Raw genomic sequence first — 24,795 nt, forward strand, 5'->3', positions numbered from 1 at the left:
AATGCTCTTCTTAATTGGACTACGATAGCTGGAAGAGGAGCGGATACTGGAACTGGTTCAAGGGCTAGGAGTGAAAGTTAGGCTGTCTAAGATGTGAGCTCAGCTAGTATGTCGGAGCTATTACTGATCGGCGTGTGTTAAGCATATAATAAGTTTTCCTTCTCAGAGCAGGCCATCCATTTCTTTTTTTGTGTATAATAATCGTGAACGTATGACTTGTAGTGCGGCCTATGTACTGCTTGCGGTACGAACTGCTCTTCCTACTGCATTCCTTTTTTTTTTGAGGGACTGCGTTCGTGAGGTGAGAGTGGCCCTGAACGAAAGATAACAATTCTACCACGGCTGCTACTAAACTGCCTCTACTACAATTAGAAAAGGGAGAGAGAAAGCATAAAAATAACGTGGCACGTCCGTTGTGTGGGATAAACACTCAAATTTGTAATATTGCGATAAAAATTTCATTATCTATAATAGGCAAAATGACAAAAAGAACCAAATTTTTCATTAAAGTTTCATAAAAGTGCAAATCTTTCGATTTTATTCAATTTGTCTTTAAACACATGATTTCGTTTCAATAATATTCAACTATTTAATTTTTCTCATGTGGCGCTGATGTGGCAATGCCACACATCAGCACCACATAAATAAAATTGTGTAATTGGACATAATTGAAAAGAAATCACGCATTTTAAGACAAATCAGATAAAATAAAAAATATTACACTTTTATAAAACTTTCATGAAAGATTTGACCTTTTTTTTAGTCATTTCACCTTTTTAATACTATAAGAAATGAATATTATTTATAACATTTCCAATATATAAACCTAATAAAAAGGTCAAACTCTTTTAGGGTCTAACAATAAATGAGCTTACATAAATTTAGATAGAGAGTGAAGTCATCAAATTTATTTTCTAAATTTTTTAAGAGGGAATTCATTTTCTAATTTAAATCTGATTAATGATATAAAATTAATTAGTACTTTTCATTTAAAATTAACTTTTCCCTTTTTAACATAAAAAAATAAATTAAATTAAATTAAAATAGAGTAAAATGTAATATTAAATAATAAAGACAAAATATAATTACGTTAATAGTTAAAATTTTAGATTTAAATCGTTGTTAATTTATTGGTCTTACTAAGATTTCGAGACCTTAAAAATTATACGAGAGAAGCTACTTGATCTAGACAATATCTATAAATAAGTTAAATAAATAAAGAGTTATTATTTAAAAATTTAGTATTCTTTTACTTTAATTTAAATTATTTTTTTTATTTCAAAGAGTATTATTTTTAGATGTTTTAATAAACTATGGCTCACAAACACTTTTTGTTTATAAATAGATAATAAATATATTAAAAATGGGAAGGCAAAAGGAAGATAATTAAAAAGGCCAAAAAATGGGCCCCACAAAAGCCAAGTAAAGTAATACTATTGGTTTGAAAAATGGTTGTTATAAAAAGCAGTTGCCTTAAACCCTCTCTGCAACCAAATCTTAACTAAACTACACTCAACTTCTCCCAAAATACCAATCCACCATCACTTTATTTAATTCACATTTACTTCAAATTTCAAACTCTGCCACCTTTGCTTCTTTCTTTTTGTTTTTGCTCCTCAAAAGAATCAAATCCAACAAAATTAAAAGTTTCCATTCAAATTAAAAAAACCCAAATCTTTTTTATTTAAAAACTCAGTCACACATACAAATACTACAAACCCATTGTTCAGATAATCATGTTAAACAGAGTCAAAATGACAAATAATATGTTCTTGATTTTGCTAATGTTCTTGTTTTCTTCATTGGTTTGTTCTGTAATGGCCACTGTTTCTTATGATCATAGAGCTATTATAATTAATGGGCAAAAAAGAATTCTTATTTCTGGCTCCATTCACTATCCAAGAAGTACCCCTGAGGTAATTTTTAACTCAATGTAGTTCTTGGATTGTATTTTTTCAATTTTTGGTAAATTTTTTGATGTGGGTTGAGCTTAAATTTTGATTATTTTTGTTGGGTTTTTGATGAATTTTTAGATGTGGCCTGATCTTATACAAAAGGCTAAAGATGGTGGCTTGGATGTTATACAAACTTATGTGTTTTGGAATGGCCATGAACCTTCTCCTGGAAATGTAATTTCAAATTGCATTTTAGTTTCAAAATTGTTTTTTATTTTTTTTTAAAGCTGATATATTTTTCATAATTTTTTGGAAAAACAGTATTATTTTGAAGATAGATATGATCTGGTCAAGTTTGTCAAGACAGTACAAGCAGCTGGACTTTATGTTCATCTCAGAATTGGACCCTATGTTTGCGCTGAGTGGAACTTTGGGTATTGAAATTGTTTTAAAAACTTAAAATTTTGTTTATTATTTTTGCATTTTTGGTTCACTTACTCTGTTTTTGCTCTGTTTTTAAAACAGGGGATTTCCTGTATGGCTAAAATATGTTCCTGGTATTGAATTTAGAACAGACAACGGTCCATTCAAGGTTTGTTCTTTGGAAATTTTAATTTCCAAAAAAGCTAATTTTGTTCAAAATTTTCAATCTTGATTAATTTTATGATCTTTCGATAATTACAATGAAGGCGGCAATGCAAAAGTTCACAGAAAAAATTGTCAGCATGATGAAGTCAGAAAAGTTGTTTGAACCTCAAGGAGGTCCAATAATTCTTTCTCAGGTAAGAAAAAATAACCAAGATTGTAATTTTTCTTTCCTTAAATTCTTTTTAATTGGTCCATTAATAGTCAAATAAATACAATTTTCCTTTAAATGGATAAGGAATATTTTCATAATCAATCTTTTTCATTAGTCTAGAAATGGGTTTTAATTATTTGTTGATCAGATACCATTTATTACATGGTTTTAAAGTAGTTGGTTAAGTATCTTATTCTTTGTTTGTTTGTTTTAAAACAGATTGAAAATGAATTTGGACCAGTTGAGTGGGAGATTGGTGCACCAGGTAAAGCTTATACAAAATGGGCTGCTGACATGGCAATAAAACTTGGCACTGGGGTCCCATGGGTCATGTGCAAGCAAGAGGATGCTCCTGATCCTATTGTGAGTTTTTTTTTTAATTTTCAACAAATTAATGGTATCATAATCGTTGATATGTTTCATTCAATTTGATGGTAGGGTTTTCAATAATTTCTTGTCTTTTTTTCTTTTCCCTTTTTAAAATTTGATTTTTGAGTCTTATTTTATGATAAATAATCGAAATGATTACGTGCAGATCGACACGTGTAACGGATTCTACTGTGAGAACTTTAAACCGAATAAGGATTACAAACCGAAAATGTTTACGGAAAATTGGACTGGCTGGTAAGTCGTACGGATGATGCGAGTGTAGAGTCTCACTATACAAGTCATTGTAATATCTTATAATTTGTTTTATCTTCCTTCAGGTACACGGAATTTGGTGGTTCGGTTCCTAATAGGCCTGTCGAAGATTTGGCATTTTCGGTTGCACGGTTTATACAGAATGGAGGTTCATTCATGAACTATTATATGGTAAGTTAACAACTTAATAGTTATATAATAATCAGCAATGAGAAGCTTGCTAATTTAGACTATTTTTTCCTTCAGTATCATGGAGGAACTAATTTTGGCCGAACCTCTGCCGGTCTTTTTATTGCTACTAGCTACGATTATGATGCTCCACTTGATGAATATGGTATGTACTATAGAGTAGGTTGTGCTAAGCTTTTTATCTACCTACTGATAATTGCATATGCATATTAATGGCCCTACCTACTAAAAATGAGTACATACAACTTGGCTGATATTATCTTTTCTAAATACAAGTATTTAAATATGTAGTCAGCCGGCGATTTAATGTCGAGTTTCCGATTTTTTATATATCAGGATTGACTAGGGATCCAAAGTGGGGACATTTGAGAGATTTACATAAAGCCATCAAGCTATGTGAACCTGCTTTAGTCTCTGTAGACCCTACTGTAAAATCACTTGGTAGTAATCAAGAGGTAAAGCTTAATTTCCATAGAGTAAAATTTAATAAGCATATATATGAAATTTGGATGAGGGAATCAAACACGAGACTCTCAGATCGAATTACAATGTAATAAATCTATTTCTCGCAGGCTCATGTATTCCAGTCAAAGTCGTCATGTGCAGCATTTTTGGCAAACTATGATACAAAGTACTCAGTGAAAGTCACGTTTGGAAATCGACAATACGATTTACCACCTTGGTCTGTCAGCATTCTCCCTGATTGCAAGACTGCGGTTTTTAACACTGCAAGGGTAACACATTGCCTTTCTTTAGATTGGTCTAATCACTGATTCTTTCTACTATTCTAGATTTCTAGTTTGACACTCAGAGATCAATTTTTTTGTGCAGCTCGGGGCGCAAAGCACACAGATGAAGATGACACCTGTCGGTGGTGCCCTTTCGTGGCAATCATTTATTGAAGAAGCAGCAAGTGGTTATACTGATGATACGACTACGCTGGAAGGCTTGCAGGAGCAAATAAATGTCACGAGAGATGCTTCGGATTATTTATGGTATATGACAAAGTGAGTACATGATCATTATAGCCTTACCATCACTATATATGTGTGTGTGATTTGCTTGCTTATGAAATTATTCTTTGCTCTTTCAGTGTGAATATAGATTCTGATGAAGGATTTTTGAAGAACGGAGAGAATCCTCTTCTCACCGTCTTTTCAGCTGGCCATTCATTGCACGTTTTCATCAATGGCCAACTAGCAGGTGAATATTGCTGATCCAATTGTGTTAAACACGTTCTTGACATTACATTGGTGCTAAAAATTCATTCTATCTTGTGGTAGGAAATGTTTATGGATCGTTGGAGAATCCGAAGATAACATTTAGCCAGAATGTGAAGTTGACCGCCGGTACTAACAAGATTTCTTTGTTAAGTGTTGCTGTTGGGCTTCCGGTTAGTTTTCTCTCACAAACTATGTTGCATGGAAACTTCTCAGGTCCTAAGTCCTTGTAAAAAAATATTGTTTTCTTGTTTTCTGTTTCAATGTTTTTCTGTCATTTCAGTGTTTTCATTTCCGTACCACATAGCTGACAAACTATGTTATTTGTTCTCAAATTCTAATCTCATCTGGGCTAATCTCAGAACGTCGGCGTGCACTTTGAAAAATGGAATACTGGAGTTTTAGGTCCGGTCACATTGAAGGGTTTGAACGAGGGTACAAGAGACCTCTCGAGTTGGAAATGGTCATACAAGGTGTGTTTCCCTGCTTCACATGCTTCTATTTTTCCTTCTGTTTCACCATCTTACTCATTTCCATGCTCATGAGCAGATTGGTCTGAAAGGTGAAGCTTTAAGCCTTCATACCGTCACAGGGAGTTCATCCGTCGAATGGGTGGAAGGATCACTAGTAGCTAAAAAACAACCACTGACATGGTATAAGGTGGGTTAAGGCTTCATTCTTTATCTATACACTGTACTCAATTACTTAGTATTCGGGTTACGCAATTGTTTGTTAGTTTTGATTAATGCTGCAATATTTGTAGGCAACATTTGATTCACCAGAAGGGAATGAGCCACTAGCCTTAGATATGAGTAGCATGGGAAAAGGCGAAATATGGGTAAATGGTAAAAGTATTGGACGCCATTGGCCGGGTTATATAGCTCGTGGTGGCTGCAGTGCTTGTAACTATGCCGGAACTTACGATGATAAGAAATGCCGAAGTAATTGTGGAGAACCCTCTCAAAGATGGTGAGAAAATCTTTCATTGTCTGTTATTTCTCGATCTGCAGATACCGATGAACGCTAATGAGATTACTCGCAGGTACCATGTTCCGCGCTCATGGCTGAATCCGGGCGGGAATTTGTTAGTTGTTTTTGAAGAATGGGGTGGGGAAACAAGCGGAATATCTTTGGTTAAAAGAAGTACAGCAAGTGTTTGTGCTGATATATATGAGGGACAACCAGAACTGAAGAACTGGCAGATGGTAGCCTTAGGCAAACTTGATCATCTCCAACCTAAAGCTCATTTGTGGTGTCCTACTGGTCAGAAAATATCGAAAATCAAGTTTGCTAGCTACGGAATGCCTCAAGGAACATGCGGTAGTTTCCGAGAGAGCAATTGTCATGCCCACAAGTCATATGATGCTTTTGACAAGGTACACTAACTGCTAAAACAGTTTTACTTTTATTGCAATAAAACTCATCGAGTCATCATTTCCATTTCCGGAAACTCTTCTGAAATGCCAAAAATTTATGTTTGTAACTTACTCTTATAAAATTCTGCTTCAGCATTTTCATTTCCATGCTACATCTTATATATCAGACTCGGCTTGACAGGACTAACATTTTGAGTTCTGTTGCAGAAATGTGTCGGAAAGCAGTCTTGCTCGGTAACTGTGGCGGCTGAAGTTTTCGGAGGAGATCCTTGTCCTGATGCCTCAAAAAAGCTTTCAGTTGAGGCTGTTTGCAACTGAAGTTTGATCGGGAAACAATCATACGTTACCAAATAAATGAAATCTCAGATTGCTTCATCTTTAGTACATAAAAGATTTATTACAGCATTTGTAAGGTTGCAAGATCTTACCACAATACAGTTTCAGAACAGTTTTGGCGAAGCCGAAACGTAGGTCATTCGTCATCGTGTACATAGAGAAGCCATTAATTTGTGAAATACAGCTTCATACATCAAAGTTTAGGCATATTTTTTAATCTGCTACAAAATTATAGTCCTAATTAGCTGCTGATATTCTGATACATGTAATGTAAGTAAGCTTTTAGCTTACTGAAGTTGTACTTCTACTGTATAAGTGAAATTATATTTCTATTTTGAGAATATAAATTTTTAAGAGAATAATGCAGCATTTAGATTGTTGTCAATCATCGTTCTTGATCTCTTCTATACTGAAGTTATTATAAATTCTTGTTATAATTCATCTATTAGAGCTACTACATAAGGATATGTTACTAAAAATATTTTAATTTGTCTGCATAACTAACACAAACAAGCAGTCAAGCAGTGGCATAACCACAAATTTAATGAAGGGGGACAAAAATTTAAGGTCTGACCAAAAAGCTAATATTTTTTTCATTTTTTTGTTTATATCTATTAAAACCAATGTTATAATTCTATAGCAATCTGACAAATCTGCTGGAAAACTATCCCATTTTTAAAAATGTATTTAATTTGACCTACATGGCAATTGAATGTGTTTTTTAAACAAGAAAAGAAAAGAAGAGTTGTCAATGTGAATGTCACATTGTTCGAATAAATTAATTTAAGAAATATTACATTGATTTAAAAATCATATAGATTTCCAATAAATTGACCAAATTGGGATAAATTTTTCACACTTATAGTGTTTGAAAAAAAAATTAGAAAGTGAAAAAAAAATCGACATTTTAGCATCATAAAAATTTAAACCTTATCAATGGTGGTTAGTCCAAGTGGTAAGCGGTTTGGTATCGCTTAAGTAAAGTCTCAAGTTCGAGTCTTGTGAATGCATAAAATTCCTACTGGCAGACTCACACACCATGCTAGATGCGCGACGCGGACCGGATCCGGATTAGTCAGGACGAAGTCTTGGAAACCGGATAGACTAACCAAAAAAAGAGGATTTCGACCAAATCTTAATCAATACAATTTGTTTTTGCAACCGTACTAACATGTGATACTGAATCCATTGTCACTCAAGGTCTTTTATTATTGGTTCTTTTAAAAAATCTAACAAGTTTTTTTTATCCATAATCAAACATTTGTTAATTAAAATTAAAATCAAAATCAAAATTTTATAAAATCTATGAAGTCATAATTTTTGTATGCATCAATCTTGATCTACCAATGTAGGAATGAATATTTTTCTTTCTAAATTTCAATTTCACAAAGTGAATTTTTGTACATCAATTTCCATTCATCTTTAAATCATTGTAAACTGTAACTTTTGAATTACTGAGTTTCAATTATTTTTTTATTTTATTCGTAATTAGAGACAAAAAAACTACCTCTTAATCTTAGCTATCGCACCGTAAACCGGCGAACAACAAGCCCAGCCTGTCAGACGACGACTTCTTCAATTATTAGATTATATTAGCCACCTATCCCAGAATGAAATGGGATGGCCACCAAGAGATCGACACTATTCAAAAGTTGTCACTCAAATTAAATTGATTTAACCTATTTTAAGATTCCTGAACTTTCTAATTTTTTTTAATTTCGTTCCTATGCTTTTTTGTTTTTTTACTTGATTTTTGTACTTTTAGAAACAGTTTTATAAAGTCATTCTATTTTTTTACTTAGTCCTTATACTTTCAAAAACAACAGTTTTATTTGGTCCTTAAGAGTGCATCACATTTCCACATTTTTGTTAATAGAAAAATTTCATAAAACTGTTTTCTCAAGTATAAAATATTGCTGAATATTTTATAAAACAGTTTTAAATTTTTTATTTTCTTCGCAATATGCACACCAGTTGAATAGCTTGCGGAAAAGAAAATATTGCTGGGATTACTAGAAATTGTATAGGCACAATGATTGAATACTTACCTTCAAGAACAGGATTCCAACTTTATATTTTTTAGTTACAAATTTTTCTATTGAAGAGATGACGTTTTGAAAGTCTCTAAGGTATATGTAATGATTGATAGTTACTGCTTTATAGATCAGAAATCAAAAATTGGAAGTAGAATTTCATACGTAATGCAATTTAATAAAGAAAAAACAGTTAATCATCTTTAAATATATGGAGTGAAAGCAACCTTTAACATACATATATTTCGTGACTATTAATTTTCTTCAAACTATGATTTATACAATATAGTAAATAATATAATTATTTATTTTGATTAATTATATATTCATATTCCCACTACTTGTGCATCTCTTGATCTTAACTACTATAATATTAATTAATTAATTTTTTGATTCAATTTTAGAGATTCTTAATCAATTTTAATTTGTCTCCTAATCAAAACAAATTCATAATGATAGGAATTGATGAACAAATTAATGGCTATATTATTTTTTTATTCACTTGCGCGTTCTACGTGGTGCATGACATTGCATACATATATTATGGGAGATTTAGTCAATATAACAACCTACTTGTACCCATCAATTTTTAAATTTGTTATGTGGTATATTTGTTAATTGTAATGTGTGAAATGGTTGTTATATTTGGTGGATAATAATCAATAGTTTTAGAATAATAAACAAATTTAAAGTCAAAATATCAATGATTTTAGGATAATTAACCGATTAAAAGTCAATTTTAAGCCAAATTAATTAGTTAATATGTACATGTCCTGATCAAATAAATTACTTAATTTAGCAATTACAAGGGGTTTTTTCTTATCCAAGTAACAAGCAAAAGAATAGCATTTCAATTGACTGATGTATATTTTTTAGACTAGTGGAGATAATTAGTTACTAATAGTGCTTAATATAGATGTTAATGTATCCTGTCATGTTTAATTGCTACATATAATGGATAAGAATATGAGATAAGCATTAGTGTATTTTTAAACAAGCGAGTCTAAATTTAAAAATGTCTTTTTCATATAAATTGATTAAATTTTGAGCAATAGATAATTAAACAAAGATGTTCCTTATTAAACTATCCATTCTTCAAATGTTGCTATAAAAGAAGACCTACAAACAATATTCCAAGAACTTGCATCAACAAAGAAAAAAAAAGTTTAATTTAAGAGATCGAAAAACTAGTGCAAAATGTTAAGTAACAATTGGTTGATATTGGTACCATTGTTTTTAACTTCATGGGTTTGTTATACCACAGCTACTGTTTGGTATGATCATAAAGCTATAACTATCAATGGCCAAAGAAGAATTCTAATCTCAGGATCTATTCATTACCCCAGAAGCACACCTGAGGTACACATCATTTCTTACTACTAGCTACTACTTTACGGAAAATTCTTATCTAAACCCGGTTTATACATTTTTGTTTCTTTTTAATAGTTTGTTTGATTCAACTGTTCGATAGCTACGGTTTAAAATTCTTTATTTCAGCTGTTTGATCACCCGGTCTACGTTATTTTTGTGTTTTTATAAGAGTTTTTTTAATTCAACTGTTGTTGCTACTATTACGAGTCGTTAAAACTTTTCAACACCTCTTTTCAATAGCTCCAAATTTTTTAATTCAAATGTTTGATCAGCTTCCAATCTCCTCCGACCTCTAGACCAAATATGATCTGAGTTTTTGAGAAATCATTTTAAAATGTTTAAAAGTTTGTTAAAGTGGTTAGTTTGTCAATTCTTTTGAAAGATGCCATCACCTAATTGGCTAAAATTGTAAAATCCATTATGCACTTTCCCTAACCAGCAATACTGATACCTAAAAACTTAGGTCACATAGTTAGAAGCCAAAAATTAAAATGCAAGAACCAAGATTATAATATTATTCAAACTTTTTGGTCACTTTTTGATTGAATGGTTTTTTTTCTTTCTCTATAGATGTGGCCAAGTCTGATTCAGAAAGCTAAAGAAGGAGGCTTAGATGTGATACAAACTTATGTGTTCTGGAATGGACACGAACCTAATCAAGGACAAGTAATTCAACATCATCATAAATTAATATTCTTCTCTGTTTAAACTTTAATGGTTATTAGGTACGAGTAACTAATAGAAATTTTTTAATCTTTGTCAAAAAAAAAACAGTATTATTTTCAGGACAGGTATGATCTAGTGAGGTTCATCAAATTAGTACAGCAAGCGGGTCTCTATGTTAATCTCCGAATTGGACCTTACGTTTGCGCTGAATGGAACTACGGGTACTTAAATGAAACTATATAATATTTAAGTTTGCTTTAAAAATGAGAAAAATATTAGAAATTTTTATATTTACAAGGTTTTGTGAATTTCTTGTTCAGGGGATTTCCTATGTGGCTAAAGTATGTCCCTGGTATTGAATTTAGAACTGATAATGGACCTTTCAAGGTTAGTTCATAATCTTTTTGTGTTTTTTAATTACAAAGTTGAGTACCATTTTGTTTAATCTCTTTGTTTCCAATAATATAATTAACCAAATTTATTTGATACTGAATTTTGATGAAGGCTGCAATGCAAAAGTTTGTTACGTATATTGTCGATATGATGAAGGGACAAAGATTGTTTCAGACTCAAGGCGGTCCCATAATTCTCTCTCAGGTAAAAAAATTAACCTAATTAGAGTTGAATTTATAGCTTATGGTAATGTTCTCTTCAATTAGTCAATAAAAGCTGCTCAAATAATTGTTTTAATTTTTCTAATTTAACAGATAGAAAATGAATACGGACCAGTGGAATGGACAATCGGTGCTCCGGGCAAAGCTTACACAAAATGGGCGGCTGCAATGGCAGTTGGTCTTAATACAGGAGTCCCATGGATCATGTGCAAGCAAGAGACTGCTCCTGATCCAATTGTAAGTTCCGTTATAATCGACTCATGTTCGAAAGTAAAAATACTGAAACAAAAAACATCACTTTTCATAAGAATATCTTTATAGATATAGAATTTTGAAATTATAGAAGCATTCTCAGAAATGAAAAAAGCCAAAATATAAAACTCGAGAAGTTGCAGTAAAACATTGCTCATGTTTCTTGTTTCTTCTATCTGATGATGTGCAGATTGATACCTGCAATGGATTCTACTGTGAAGGCTACAAACCAAATAATATCAATAAACCCAAAATGTGGACGGAAAATTGGACTGGCTGGTAAGTAACAGAATGACATATATGCTAAATTTGACCCTTTTTGTTAATATAAATGTGTTTTCATTTGAAATGTTATTCTAAAAGAGTTATGATGATGCTATCAGGTATACAGAATTTGGTGCTGCAGTTCCTTATAGACCTGCGGAAGATACAGCATTTTCAGTTGCAAGGTTTTTTGCAGCCGGGGGTTCATTTGTAAATTATTATATGGTATGAACAAATTTCTAAGTAGATTTCAGTCATTTGGCGTATTATTGTCGAATTTAACAAATTTTGGTTCATGTGCAGTATCATGGAGGAACCAATTTTGACAGAACTGCAGGCCTTTTCATGGCCACTAGCTACGATTATGACGCACCTCTAGATGAATACGGTAATGCTTTGCTCGAGCAAGCAGGAAATTTTCTTCTTTTTTGTATATTCTTCGTGTTTTCGCCTTCTTAGTTTTTGTTCTATCCAAACATGCATATCCTACAAAATCAAAACACTTTCATACAACATTATTAAAAACTCCAAATACACTTAATTCAAGCATAACATATCTGTATAAACAACACATCACTAATTGCCAAACCAAAAGTTTCAAAGCTGATATAGTAAAATTACATATTTATTTCTGAACCAGGATTACCACATGATCCAAAGTGGGGACATTTGAGAGACCTTCACAGAGTGCTCAAGCAGAGTCAGGCTGCTCTAGTATCAGTAGATCCTCAAATTATATCACTTGGTAAAAACCAAGAGGTAAAACCAAATCCAAAAATAGCAAGATGTAGATAGAATTTCTTACTTTGGTTTTCTTTCTAATCTGTGTAATTGTTTTCAGGCTCATGTGTTCCAATCAAAGGCAGGATGTGCAGCATTCTTGGCAAACTACGACTCCCAATATGGTGCAAACGTTAACTTCTGGACTAAACCATATTGGCTACCGCGTTGGTCTATCAGTATTCTCCCTGATTGCAAGACTGTAGTTTTTAACACTGCAAAGGTAAGAAATACCCTTTTGCTTCCTCTCAATATTTAAGTTCTTCATACTATTTAATAGAATATAATTTTTAATACTTTCTGCTGATTTTTGTACAGATGAGTGCCCAAAGCACACAGATGTGGATGATGCCTACTGGAACTAAATTTTCTTGGCAGTCACACATTGATGAAATTCCCACTGGTTTTGCACCTGGTACATTTACCAAAGATGGCCTTTGGGAGCAGAAGTTTGTTACAGGAGATAAAACAGATTACCTGTGGTACATGACAAAGTAAGTATTTTATGCATACAGTCTAATCATTAGTTCACCTTCTATTAGGCAGTAACTATGTTGCCCGAAAATATAAATGCTGAAAGGAACATGTTGAAATAGATACAGGGAAACAACATTTTTTAAAAGAAGTGGTTATAAATATAAAGTTTTGGAATCTCAGAAGTATTTGCGGGAAGAAAAAAAAAAGAAACTTCGAAACGTAGTACTCCACCAATTTTGTACAACATAGGACAGAAAGGTAGAAGAAGAGGAAAAGAAAAAGGGTAAAATCAGTGTGTATTTGCTGATTTTTGAACAATGTTTTGGTCTTACAGTGTGAATATAAATGCAAATGAAGGATTTTTGAGGGCTGGAAAATCTCCTCTTCTTACAGTTGCTTCAGCTGGCCATGTTTTGCATGTTTTCATCAATTATAAACTAGCAGGTTACTCTTATAACCATCTTCTTAATTGAATAAACACTTTGCTACGTTCATCTTCTGCTAACTCATCAGCTAACTCTAATTACAGGAACTGTATATGGGTCGTTAGAGAATCCTAGGACAACATTTAGTCAGAATGTGCATTTAGTAGGTGGTGTTAACAGAATTGCTTTGTTAAGTGCTACAGTCGGTCTTGCGGTTAGCACTTTCACTTTTCTAATTTCTATTTGCTTCCTTGACATCAGTTAAAGCAGAATTAACCACTATATTGTCTTATCATTGATGTCAGAATGTGGGTACACATTTCGATACATGGAATGTTGGGGTTCTAGGTCCAGTCACATTGCAAGGTCTGAATCAAGGAACACTAGATATGACAAAATGGAAATGGTCTTACAAGGTTTGTTATGGCCAGTTTTCTTTCTCTACCAAAATTAATCCTCAATTTTTTCAATTGCAAAAATGCTAACTTGACGAAACTAAGCAGATTGGTCTCAAAGGTGAAGATTTGAAACTCTATTCGGGAGCTTCAGCAGTTGCTTGGTCTCAAGGAGCACAATTGGCTAAAGGAACACCAATGACATGGTACAAGGTAAAAGTTAATTCTTGACAACTGAATACCTGATTTCCATTTTGTTTTATTTTGGCACTAAGAATTCAACTAACAATAGTGAAAACATATATTTCAGACTTACTTTGAGGCGCCACCAGGAAACGATCCGTTAGGTTTAGATATGTACACCATGAGTAAGGGTCAGATATTCGTAAATGGACGCAGTGTAGGACGACATTGGCCTGCATATAAAGCAAAAGGTAACTGTAATGATTGCGATTATGCTGGAACCTATGGAGATCAGAAATGTAGATCTAAATGTGGACAGCCATCTCAACAATGGTAAGGAAATCATTACCAGCTTTGTTTTGACTTTCTTGAGTTAATCAGAGCAAAATTGGAAAAATCTTGACAATGACATTGATCTCAGGTATCATGTTCCACGCTCATGGCTGAAGCCAACAGGAAATATATTAGTTGTATTTGAAGAAATGGGTGGTGATCCTAATGGAATTTCTTTGCTAAAGAGAGTTGTAGGAAGTGTTTGTGCTGATATAGATGATGACCAGCCAGAAATGAAAAGCTGGACGGAGAACATACCAGTCAAACCCAAAGCCCATTTGTGGTGTCCTCCAGGGAAGAAATTCTCTAAGGTCATCTTTGCCAGCTATGGATGGCCCCAAGGAAGATGCGGTTCCTATCGGCAAGGGAAGTGCCACGCACAAAAGTCATGGGACCCTTTCACAAGGGTATGTATATCAACCAACCAATCATGACATTCTTTGCCATATTCTGATCCAAATCATGTTCTCTTCCGAGTTTAAAGTCATTTAGAGGTTTCACTTTCATTAACAGCTTTTTTTTATGTAATTCTCTTGCAGGACTGTCTTGGAAAACCATCATGCGATGTACTTGTGGCTCCCGAAAATTTTGGAGGGGACCCATGTCCAGGAAGTACAAAGAGACTCTCAGTCCAACTTCAGTGCAGCTGAAATACAGAAAATCAAGATTGAGTTATCGAAAGCATGTTTAGAAACGAAAAGAAAATATTACACCATTTATTAGAATTTTAAACTCATATTCTCAAAGATTATTGTTCTCTACTGAAATTTACTACATAGTTTGGCAAAGCCAAATATCAGTAACTGTGTATAAAAATATGTACATAAACATGCTCTTAATTGTTAAGAGCATTTTTATAAATTGGAAAAAAAAAATACTTTGTGAATATTGTATGTGAAAAACAAGCTACTTTTCCTGTGTTGAGATATATACAAATGATGACTGATCCACGAAACAAATTCAAAGTTGGTCTGTCATTAAGAAGCCTATGCCCACCAAGTCTCTCATATTACTTAAAAATTACAAATTAAGTGCTCAATGGGATCGTTTAGATCTTGGCCGAGTTCTAAAGTTCTTTGCCCTGTTAACTCTGCTCATTTTCACAGAATAAAGTAAATGTTCTCTCGGTAAAACTGGAGATAAGACAGATTCTGCAGACTCCTCCTAATCACATTTGTTGCTTCCTGCAGCAAAGTCTTCTGGCTCCCAACAATTTTAATCTTCATGTTTCCTTCGTCAATCAGTTTTTGCCTAAACCATCCTAACATTTCAGCTTCATGAAACAACAAATTCATCTAAGATAACTGGGATAACTAGGATGCTCGGTTATCTAAATTAGCATTGAAAAAGAATTAGCAAGAGGCATGATATGCAAGTACCGAGAAGAAGAGGAAACACACTGCCTTTAATCTAAGAGCAACAAAGTTCCATGGATACTAACTCAAAACACATGAGAGAGAAAGCTGACCTTATTTTTCTGATTATAATCTTAAAGAGAGTATGATTATCAAATCAATGTCAATAGCTAAGCTAGTTCTGCAGGGAAATGAATCCACAACCAAAAACCTCTTCTTCCTAAAGAGCAACACCTTACAAGACAAAGCAGTAACAATGGCCTGAATAAGACAATAACCAAATCAAAATTTAAAATCAGAAAAGAAAAGGACCAAAACATGGACTTACAGGGTGCAAAAGCTGCTATAAGGCTAGTGTGGAATAGAGAAAGGACGGACACATATAGAGTGCACTGACCTACAGGTCACCAAGGAGCAACTTTACCACTAGTGCTAAGGAAGGGGGAAGCAGCTCCGCAGATTAACTACCATTCTCCATAAGGAAGAAAGAACACTGGAAGATTAGAGACAAAACTGGTCTGTGTTGCTATGAAGCAGATGCAATAAAGTGGCAACAAAACCACAATGGCAAAGTCCTCAATGGATTAACTGATGGTTTAGCTTTCAAATGGAGATATTAACTGCAAGCTAGTATGACTGACAAAATCCAAGAGGAAAACCCTCCAGGAACCTGCGTATTACAACGAAACATATGGCCTTCACAAAACTCCACTCTCAGGTAATAATTTGTGACTTAACCCTATAATGGCATCATCAATTTTTTTGTCAATTTTAAACATTTCTTGCCCTTGATGCCTCCATCGCATCAATTTATCATGGAGATCCATCAACATCACATCTTCATCAATATTAAGCTCAATTAGCCTCTTGAGGCACTTTATCAAGTACCTGCTCGCCCACAATTTCACCTGAAGAATTACAACCAGTCCAATTTTCTCATTCTCATATACTGAAGTACACAACCTCTCAGCAATATCAGTTAAACCGAAAACAATACAGGCACCTGCAACAGCTTCCTTCTTACTACATTCATTCATTCCTATAACTAAATCTGCTAGCCCCCCATCTTTTCCTATATGGTCCATTCTAGCATTCTTAGATGTTGAATGAAGCATCCTACCAGTTGCAGTATGATGCAACAAAAGCTCAAATCCATCTTCTTGAGCATAACTAGCGCAACCAATCAAGAAGCCTAATGGAACTCTCCTCAAAAGCATATTGTTCTGCCAAGCCATAAAAGAGGTATTTGCCTCACAAGAGTTAGTATTGTTTACTGATTTATTACCATACTTCATGAAACTTTGGAATTCTTTGAGCCAGAGGCCAATGACTTGACAATTATACTCCTTTTCAGTAATGGAATCCTCTTCACAGTCATAATTCTTGGAACTCTTACGTTTCTTCTTGTTGCCAGCTGCAACCCTTCCAGACTTAACCGAGTCAAATTGTCTGAGAGTCCAAAACTCTGACATTTTAATCAAATTATCAAACAGCAGATCCTGCTGAGATTGGTTATTAGGTCTCAGAATCCAAGCAATGTACCTTGCAGCGGCAGCAGGAAATTGTTCCTTATCATTTGTTTTCCCATATCTGGGTGCTCCTAATATCATTTCTGATTGAAAATTCTTTTGAATATAATCGTTGGAAAAGAGTAAAACTGAAGCAAAATAGAACCAATCTGGGAAGCAGATTGCCAAAGCCCTGATTCATAAAAGTTCAAATAAATTATGGAAATGGGATCAAGACATGGTAAACACCATAGGCTTTATTCATTGAGTAAGGAAATACCAGACAGATTTGGGATCTATTAATGCAGTCTTCATTGATGATGGCTCACAAGTCAGACCAAATTGTTTCCTGACAAGGGAATCTGGCTTGCATGTCCAATCCACTAATTGCAGAAAACTTGAAGATGAGAGCGGCCCAACCAAGGTCCTCAGCAAATCATTTTTGTAGGGGAAATATGCATTAGAGAATGGCAGCTTTGATCCCAACTCCATAGATACGCCCCACCATGTTGGTCTAGACATTACATCTAGTAGCACGGAAACTAATTCAGTTAGGAGCACTAGTACTGAACCCAGACCCCTGTTGCATTAGTAACAAAGCAAAATGGATGTTGTTATGCAATTATTATAGCAAATAGAATGTGAAGTAATGTAATGCATTTTCCCATAAACACTGTATTATTGTCTCTGGACAACAATAACTTGGATGCTAATGTAGACATAGTCAAATGAGTAATAATTATGTAAAAGGAAATGGTTTAGGAAAACTAGTTTGAATAATTCCTTACAATCTAGTCTGCAAGCTGACATGGCAGCAAAGATAAGGAGAACAGTTAAAATATTTAAAATCACCAAGAAAGAAGAAAGTTAACCACCCTTAACTTAAATTGCCCAGTTAACTAATAGATAGTCTGACTTATATTAATTGCATTTTTGTTCAGCAAACTATTAATGTTGTCCTAAATACTGAAAAACACAGTCTGACCAAAAATAAAGAAATCGAGAAATAGGAACTCACGTCAACATAAGCCAATTGTGTAATAGAGCTTTCACATGAATGAACATAGTTGGAGAAAGCACCAAGCATATAAGGATGGAGCGCCACTCCATCCTCTCATAAAATTCCTTGCTTAAAGAAAGAAAAGGTCTTTCTATGGTGTTTTGCAATATATTTGAAATATCATGCTTTAAGGTTAGTGGGTCAAGATACCACGATAGCAACCTGCAGAAAGTTCAATAACAACTAAACATAAACTTTTCGTATAGATGGTGTCACTGAAAGGAAAGAAAAATAAGAACAATAACTCAAATGCAACAAACCTCAATGGTATTTCATGGTTTTCAAGAGATGATTCTTTGGGCAAGTAGATGAGAAGTTTCGAAATAGCAGAGCTTTTTCTATCAATCGATTTACTATTCATTAAATAAATTGATGGAACCAAATATCTACTGCAGGAAGCAGAAACCGCAACTCTTGCAACAGCACTTGAAAGCAAATGAGAAGGTATCCCTACAAAAGCAAACACTAGTTGAAATGTTGAATTATCACTACATTATAATATAACATGCAAAATTTTACTCTTTTCCTAGATTAATGAAACTTAAAATATAGATTAAAAACAACAAAAAAAGAAAAGTTACCTTGTTCTTCTAATCTGGAAACGACATCATTAACAATTTCAATAAATTCTATACAATCCGGCATGGAAATTAAAGTACCAATCTGTAAAATCTCTTCCTTCTCTAACCGCAACACCTTACAACTTATCGAAGAAGATAACACGCTAATAATTGTCTTGACTAGATACTCAGTCATACAATCAAAAACCTAAAAAAGTAAAAAAAAAATCAAAGTCAAAATTAAGTCAAATTAACGAGAGAACGGAATTTGAATCGAGTTCAGACCTGTGGCGCTTTGAAGCACATGAGAGCGAGAGCCGTATCTAAAACCGTAACTTGAGCATCGTCGTCAGTGAGATTGAGAGATTGATTAAGCTTCGAAATCGAGAGATCGACAATATCAATGTTAGAATTTGAAACTTCTGGCGACGAAGTATGCGATAGGGTTAGGGTTTGGAGATGAAATGCGAGTTTGGAGAAGAGATCAGTTATTTCCGGTAAATTGGCGGCCATGATTAGTGATCGTCGGCGAATCAGACGGTTTATACTGTGACCGGCGAGCAGGGGTGGTGTGATTTTAACTACATGATGATTAATATACCACGATTTCCCAATTTTCCCGCCACAATTAAACCGGGCCGAATAATACAATTTGGGCTTTTTTAATTAATCTAGAGAAGTTTACCCAAAAATAAGCAAAAGGCTTACTTTAACCGGTCAGAATGGAAAAATAAATAAGACCTTAAGGTCGAAGATGGCTTACTTTGACCCCTACATTGTCCAAAATGGTTCACATCGCACAAAAAATTTGACACCGTGTTAAATGATGACGTGGTATGTATGAAAAAAGTTCAAAAACATTCTTAATGTTTAAAATACTTACCAATTTTATATTTATAATTTTTTTTAACTATTTTGACCCTCTTCTTCATTTGATATCAATAATAAATAACAATTAAAAGTAAAATATTTATTAAAAAAATCGAAACTTAATTAAACACTTCGAAACTCAATTAAACACTACTAAATCACCTCCAGATGGGTCTGCTCCAAGGAGCAATGCTCCTCCGACAGCCGGAGCTGCTCCTCCTCCAAAAATGTTTTTTTAAAATTTAATTTTTTTTTTTAAATTTAGGTATCAATTTGTAATTTTTAAAATAATAAGGACTATTCTAGACTTTTAACCGGGAGAGTGTGTTTTAAACGCGTGTTGAGAGTGGGTAAGAATGAGAGAGGGGCTGATTCGATACGAAAATGCAACTTTTGGGTTTCTTTGTACCAAAAGCGACGAGAATGGCTCATTTGATATTTCGTGCCAAGTTGAGGGGGTGAATTGATCCTTTGTTCGATAATTTAGTTGTTCTTCTCACATTTTATCCATGTTTGACCAGTATTGGATAACTTTCTGTGTTTTTTTATTTTATATTTCTTCATTATAAACTTTTTGTTATACTATCTGTATATTTTTGGTATATTTGTTTGATACATAATTTCTATTTTTTGTGATATACATATTATTAGTATGTTATTAGTATATAATAGCATAATTTATATACTTGTGTTATTGTCACGACCCAAATTATTGAGCCGAGACCGGCGCTAGGGAATGGGAGTGGTAGCTCCGAAACCCGTAGTAAGCCTAAAACCACTATTAATTTTTCGCATTTAAAAACTATAATATCATATATAAACCTTTTTAGAAAACTCTTTTACATAATATAATTGTAAATATTAAAATATCATATTACAGTTTACATTCAAAACTCACTATTTGAAATCCAAATATCTATCTAATACTGACATCTACTGACTGCTGCAGCTCTAGGAACTCATGCTTGTGCAAGTCCAATGACTTCTGGCACAATGGAGATGGTTTGTCTGATCCGACTCTGCATACCTGCAAACATCAGAGTGAGGGGTCAGTATTTGGGAAAATACTGAGTGAGTTTGCAAGTTACTTATAGTATTATTAAAATATAGCGTTACACGCTGAATACATATATAAATTTATGATTTAAACAAACATTATTAATTTCAAAAGTGTGAGTCCAACTCACTAGATACGGGGACTTCCAGACTACACCGTAGCCGAGTGCTCACTCGTATCGAAATCATAAAGTGTGAGTCCAACTCACTGGTGGCCCCAGCCCACTAGATACGGGGACTTCCAGACTACACCGTAGCCGAGTTCACTCTCGTATCGAAATCATAACATATTATACATAGACATATTTTAATTCTTAATCATAAAGTCAGATACTCTAGACTGACTCACCAATGATCATGCAGCCTATTGACACCCAATAGGTAGTTGGTCTCTTCGGACCGCACATTAGACACTTATCTCCAAAACAACGAGTACAACAAAATTCATATAATCAAATCTATCAAACAAAACAGCTCATACGAGCAAATCATATAGATACGAGATATTTAATAACAATACTCATAATATAAGAAAATAACTTTCATAACAATAATACGCGAAAGTAAATTGCCACTCACAGTGACCGCTATCCAAAACTGCATTATTATAATCCCGCAAGCGTAAGCTCCATGCGTTGTCCAATCACGTGCCCACTCCAGCTAAATGACCTGGTAGCTTGTTGGTACGTCAGCTACTTAATCGAGTTACCTATACGTTTAATCCATAAACGTGGGCTTAGTATTCAAACTCCTAAGTTAACATAATCGTATTTCAAATACGACTCTTAACTTTGATAATCTCTTAATCATACTTTTCTTTTAAACGTCCTAGTTTACGTTTTGATATTCAATCAAATCACGATTGATTACGCGACTTAAAATTGTCTGAAATCAAGTTTCCGCGTCGCGTCAGGGCCCAGAAAGCCCGAATTGAAGATCCCCCTTTGGCGAAGGAAGTACGCTGCACGATCGTGTACTGCACGTTCGTGCAGTACGCTGCACGATCGTGTACTGCACGTTCGTGCAGTACGATACACGATCGTGTACTGCACGTTCGTGCAGTACGATACACGATCGTGTACTGCACGATCGTGTGCTGCACGTTCGTGCAGCAAACGGCTGCCGACGTGCAGCCCCGGGGTTCACTCCCCGGGCCATTTTCGACGTGCTTAAACGTCCTAACTCGATCCCGCAACGTTTAATAACATCAAAACTCAAGATTTAAGCTTAAAACGTCGAATTCAAACTCAAAATCATTAAAACGGTAAAACCGCTCAAAACTCCAAATCAAAACGTCAAGCTTACCTCGATTTGAAGCTTAAAGATGATAGAGAATTGAATTCTTAATCCATCGGCGCGAGAATCACTCGATTTGGACGAGAAACGGCGAAACCGCGACGGATCGAAGTGATCGCCGTTTTCTTTCTTCGTCTGCTCCTGATCATTCCTTCTTTCCTTCTTCTTAAGAAACATATATATATATATATATCTTGGCTAATTAGCCACTTTCGTCCTTCATTTCTTTAACTTAAACCAATTCTCTTTTAAACTTTCTAATTTAACCAAACGGTTAAATTATTCTTTTAACTCGATTACTTACGTATTATTTATATTTGTATAAATAATACTAATTCAATATTATTATTTTCCGTCAAAATCGTTTGATTACTAATCTCGAAGCTTAATTGGCTAATTTACAATTTAGCCCTTAAACTTCTCAAAAGTTGCAATTTAGCCCAAAATGCATCCGCGTCCAAATTTGAAAAGGTCTCCGATTGACCCGAAACTTTTACCACATATACTATACAACATTTCGCGGATCTAGGCAAAATAATTTCCCTTCGGAATTTATATGGCTAAATTACCACTTTAGTCCCTATACTTTATTTTGCAACTTTCTTAACATTCTTCCTTTTCTAATTCCAATTCCAACTTTAGAATTGGAATATAACGTTAAATTCTTTGTTCTAATCTCTCTCAAACCAATCTACTAAAACTTATTTATCTTACTTTTATCGGAAGACTTTCCAATATTGCCACTCTGGCGACTCAAAACTGGACACGTGGCCCAATTAGATAATTAAATATTTTGGGGTATTACATTCTTCCCCCCTTACAAAAATTCGTCCTCGAATTTTCTTATTATTTTCTTACTTTAATTCCATTTACCTTTAGAATTCTCATTCATAGTAGGAATACCGTGTTCGTCTTGCGACACTTGTCGGTGCATGAAATTATCATTTCAATTTCTGCACTTCTTACACTTTAACGTCAGTTATCACTGACAACCTTATCTTTGATCTTTTCTTATTTATTCTATAACACAATTCTTTTGTTTGTCTTTTATCTGATATTCAATACTATAAACTTTTAGTTTAATGCTTATATCCAATGATAATTCGTTCTAGCGATACTTTATCACTAAGGACGATAATCCTGGTCTCCAGACTTCCTCGTTTCGATAACCCATTGATCTTCTCTATTTGGTCGTTGTCACGGCTTGATCTTGTTCTCCAATATCGTTTAACTTTATCATCGTTCCTTGTTGAGTAATGGGGACACTCAAACAACTCGTGCTTCACTACTTACGTAGTATTTCTTGTATGGCTATTGTCGTCGTCTGATTGTTATTTACACTAGCGTTAGGAACTTATCCCACTATTTGTTATCTCCTTTTATCTCGTTACTTCACTTCTCATATGAAGATTTTTTCGATATCGTCGTAAATTATGGTTATCCATGAGGTGAATCCTCAGGACGTATCCTTATGAGGTCTTCACTTTTCTTGTAAAACTTACTTAATCTTCTTCTTGCATCTTGATAACTCGTATACCTCTTTATCCGTTTGCATATTCATTGATCTATTTCCTTTAAGCATGACGTACTATTCTTTGAAACTCCTTGTCTCTTCTTACCTTACATCAATCTGTTTCATTAATCTGGTTTTCAGCCAGATAGGGTCGTCATATTGGTCGTTGAATTCTTATTTTAATAAGACGGTGTGTGACCAATGTTCTGGTAAGCTTTCTTTGCTTATAATCCTTAAATGAGGATCTTAATCTTCTCCTACTTATATACTTACATCAGAATGTCCTCTGATGACGTCGTTACTTATTCCATGCTTGATCTTTTTATTCATCATTCTATCTTGCTTCATCTATGTTTTCTTTTCTTTGTCGTCTTTTTGACATTCAAAGATGCTTTTAGCATTTATCGCCATAATCCAACTCTTTTTTTTTTATCTATATCTTCCTTCCAATTCTCAATCTTAGTTTGGCTTTTAGCTTCCAAATCATTTCTCTTTATTATCATGTAGCGTTAAGCTTACTTCTCATTACTATTAATGATCTTTCCACTCCATTTAATATTCCCACTTTTGTCCATATTGTAGATGTACTTCTTCGTAACTTTATTTGACTTGTCATTAGTTAACCAATAGGATTAATAGTCTATATACAATCATCCTATGGTATTCTTTGCATTCCTTCTCAGCGCATCCCAGACATCGTGTATTACTTGCTCTTAATATCCACAACATCAATCATTAATAGAGAGTCGTAGTCTTTTCGTCTAAATTTCCCGATGTAGTACGTTCTCAATCGTATATGCCTTGTCTTATCGTATTCGTACTAACATTATGGCTGTTCGTAATGCCAATCATATGCTGGTATCATCTCTATCGTATCTCATATTTCTGATATTTCTTGTTTCAGCACTCTGAGCGTCGATCACCAATTAAATAATGGGTCGCAGTTCTTTTGCCTGAATTATCGACGTAGTGCGTCCTTAATTACTTATATATTGTACTGTTGTACCTTTACTGACGTTTTAACTGTCAGTGAATCCAATCCTATGTCTCTGTCATCTTTATCTTTTCCTATTTTTATATGTCTTACGACCATATAGAATTTAATCCATCTGATCCTCTCTTCATCCTTCTACGTGAATTTCTCTTTTTCGCTTCTCAATAACGCTTATCAAGTTTCTTGCGACATACGCAGGTTATCCGTACTTTCCTTAACTCTGTTTACTTTAACTAACTTCTTATTATCCATAATCTACTTTTGCGTCTTTATACTTTATCATATACGTCATGTACCTTTGGCAATCTCTCGACCGTACGCAGGAAGTCAATG

At 34.1% G+C, this 24,795-nt stretch overlaps 4 protein-coding genes and 1 long non-coding RNA gene across 12 annotated transcripts; 2 read left to right on the forward strand and 3 right to left on the reverse strand.

The window, feature by feature from the left end:
• The first annotated feature begins 1,481 nt into the window (after positions 1-1,481).
• On the forward strand, positions 1,482-6,842 carry LOC126670488 (beta-galactosidase-like). The gene is made up of 19 exons (XM_050364231.2): positions 1,482-1,916; positions 2,034-2,129; positions 2,217-2,329; positions 2,421-2,487; positions 2,585-2,677; positions 2,914-3,057; positions 3,230-3,318; positions 3,402-3,507; positions 3,583-3,670; positions 3,862-3,980; positions 4,098-4,259; positions 4,357-4,532; positions 4,619-4,728; positions 4,809-4,918; positions 5,108-5,218; positions 5,295-5,405; positions 5,509-5,714; positions 5,788-6,121; positions 6,329-6,842. The coding sequence occupies exons 1-19, from the start codon at positions 1,737-1,739 to the stop codon at positions 6,437-6,439; spliced, it is 2,526 nt and encodes an 841-aa protein (XP_050220188.1). The 5' UTR covers positions 1,482-1,736; the 3' UTR covers positions 6,440-6,842.
• A 2,644-nt stretch (positions 6,843-9,486) lies between these two features.
• Positions 9,487-15,138, forward strand: LOC126670489 (beta-galactosidase-like). Its single transcript, XM_050364232.2, has 19 exons — positions 9,487-9,849; positions 10,432-10,527; positions 10,636-10,748; positions 10,848-10,914; positions 11,032-11,124; positions 11,235-11,378; positions 11,584-11,672; positions 11,777-11,882; positions 11,961-12,045; positions 12,298-12,416; positions 12,499-12,660; positions 12,756-12,931; positions 13,249-13,358; positions 13,444-13,553; positions 13,645-13,755; positions 13,843-13,947; positions 14,045-14,250; positions 14,339-14,657; positions 14,790-15,138. The coding sequence occupies exons 1-19, from the start codon at positions 9,688-9,690 to the stop codon at positions 14,898-14,900; spliced, it is 2,484 nt and encodes an 827-aa protein (XP_050220189.1). The 5' UTR covers positions 9,487-9,687; the 3' UTR covers positions 14,901-15,138.
• Positions 11,440-14,138, reverse strand: LOC126670492 (uncharacterized). Its single transcript, XR_007638741.2, has 3 exons — positions 14,051-14,138; positions 12,031-12,914; positions 11,440-11,591 (listed from the first exon to the last, which is right to left on the reverse strand). It is a non-coding gene; the product is annotated as an uncharacterized LOC126670492 (long non-coding RNA).
• Positions 14,808-17,141, reverse strand: LOC126670491 (uncharacterized). 7 transcript variants are annotated; one of them, XM_050364237.2, is made up of 3 exons: positions 15,934-17,141; positions 15,719-15,839; positions 14,808-14,896 (listed from the first exon to the last, which is right to left on the reverse strand). In XM_050364237.2, exon 1 carries the CDS (start codon positions 17,075-17,077, stop codon positions 16,304-16,306), a length of 774 nt encoding a protein of 257 aa, XP_050220194.1. In that variant the 5' UTR covers positions 17,078-17,141; the 3' UTR covers positions 14,808-14,896; positions 15,719-15,839; positions 15,934-16,303. The 7 variants fall into 7 exon arrangements, with proteins under 7 accessions (XP_050220194.1, XP_050220201.1, XP_055960460.1 ...); XM_056104485.1 differs by lacking the exon at positions 14,808-14,896 and adding an exon at positions 15,217-15,470 and having other exon boundaries at positions 15,719-15,866; positions 16,003-17,141; XM_056104484.1 differs by lacking the exon at positions 14,808-14,896 and adding an exon at positions 15,217-15,470 and having other exon boundaries at positions 15,719-15,825.
• A 398-nt stretch (positions 17,142-17,539) lies between these two features.
• Positions 17,540-19,319, reverse strand: LOC126670490 (uncharacterized). 2 transcript variants are annotated; one of them, XM_050364233.2, is made up of 5 exons: positions 19,019-19,319; positions 18,755-18,941; positions 18,434-18,623; positions 18,132-18,335; positions 17,540-17,640 (listed from the first exon to the last, which is right to left on the reverse strand). In XM_050364233.2, exons 1-5 carry the CDS (start codon positions 19,244-19,246, stop codon positions 17,628-17,630), a joined length of 822 nt encoding a protein of 273 aa, XP_050220190.1. In that variant the 5' UTR covers positions 19,247-19,319; the 3' UTR covers positions 17,540-17,627. The 2 variants fall into 2 exon arrangements, with proteins under 2 accessions (XP_050220190.1, XP_050220191.1); XM_050364234.2 differs by lacking the exon at positions 17,540-17,640 and having other exon boundaries at positions 18,267-18,356.
• Positions 19,320-24,795: the final 5,476 nt, after the last annotated feature.

The sequence above is a fragment of the Mercurialis annua genome, linkage group LG2, assembly GCF_937616625.2.
Source record: "Mercurialis annua linkage group LG2, ddMerAnnu1.2, whole genome shotgun sequence".
Classification (NCBI taxonomy): Eukaryota; Viridiplantae; Streptophyta; class Magnoliopsida; order Malpighiales; family Euphorbiaceae; genus Mercurialis; species Mercurialis annua.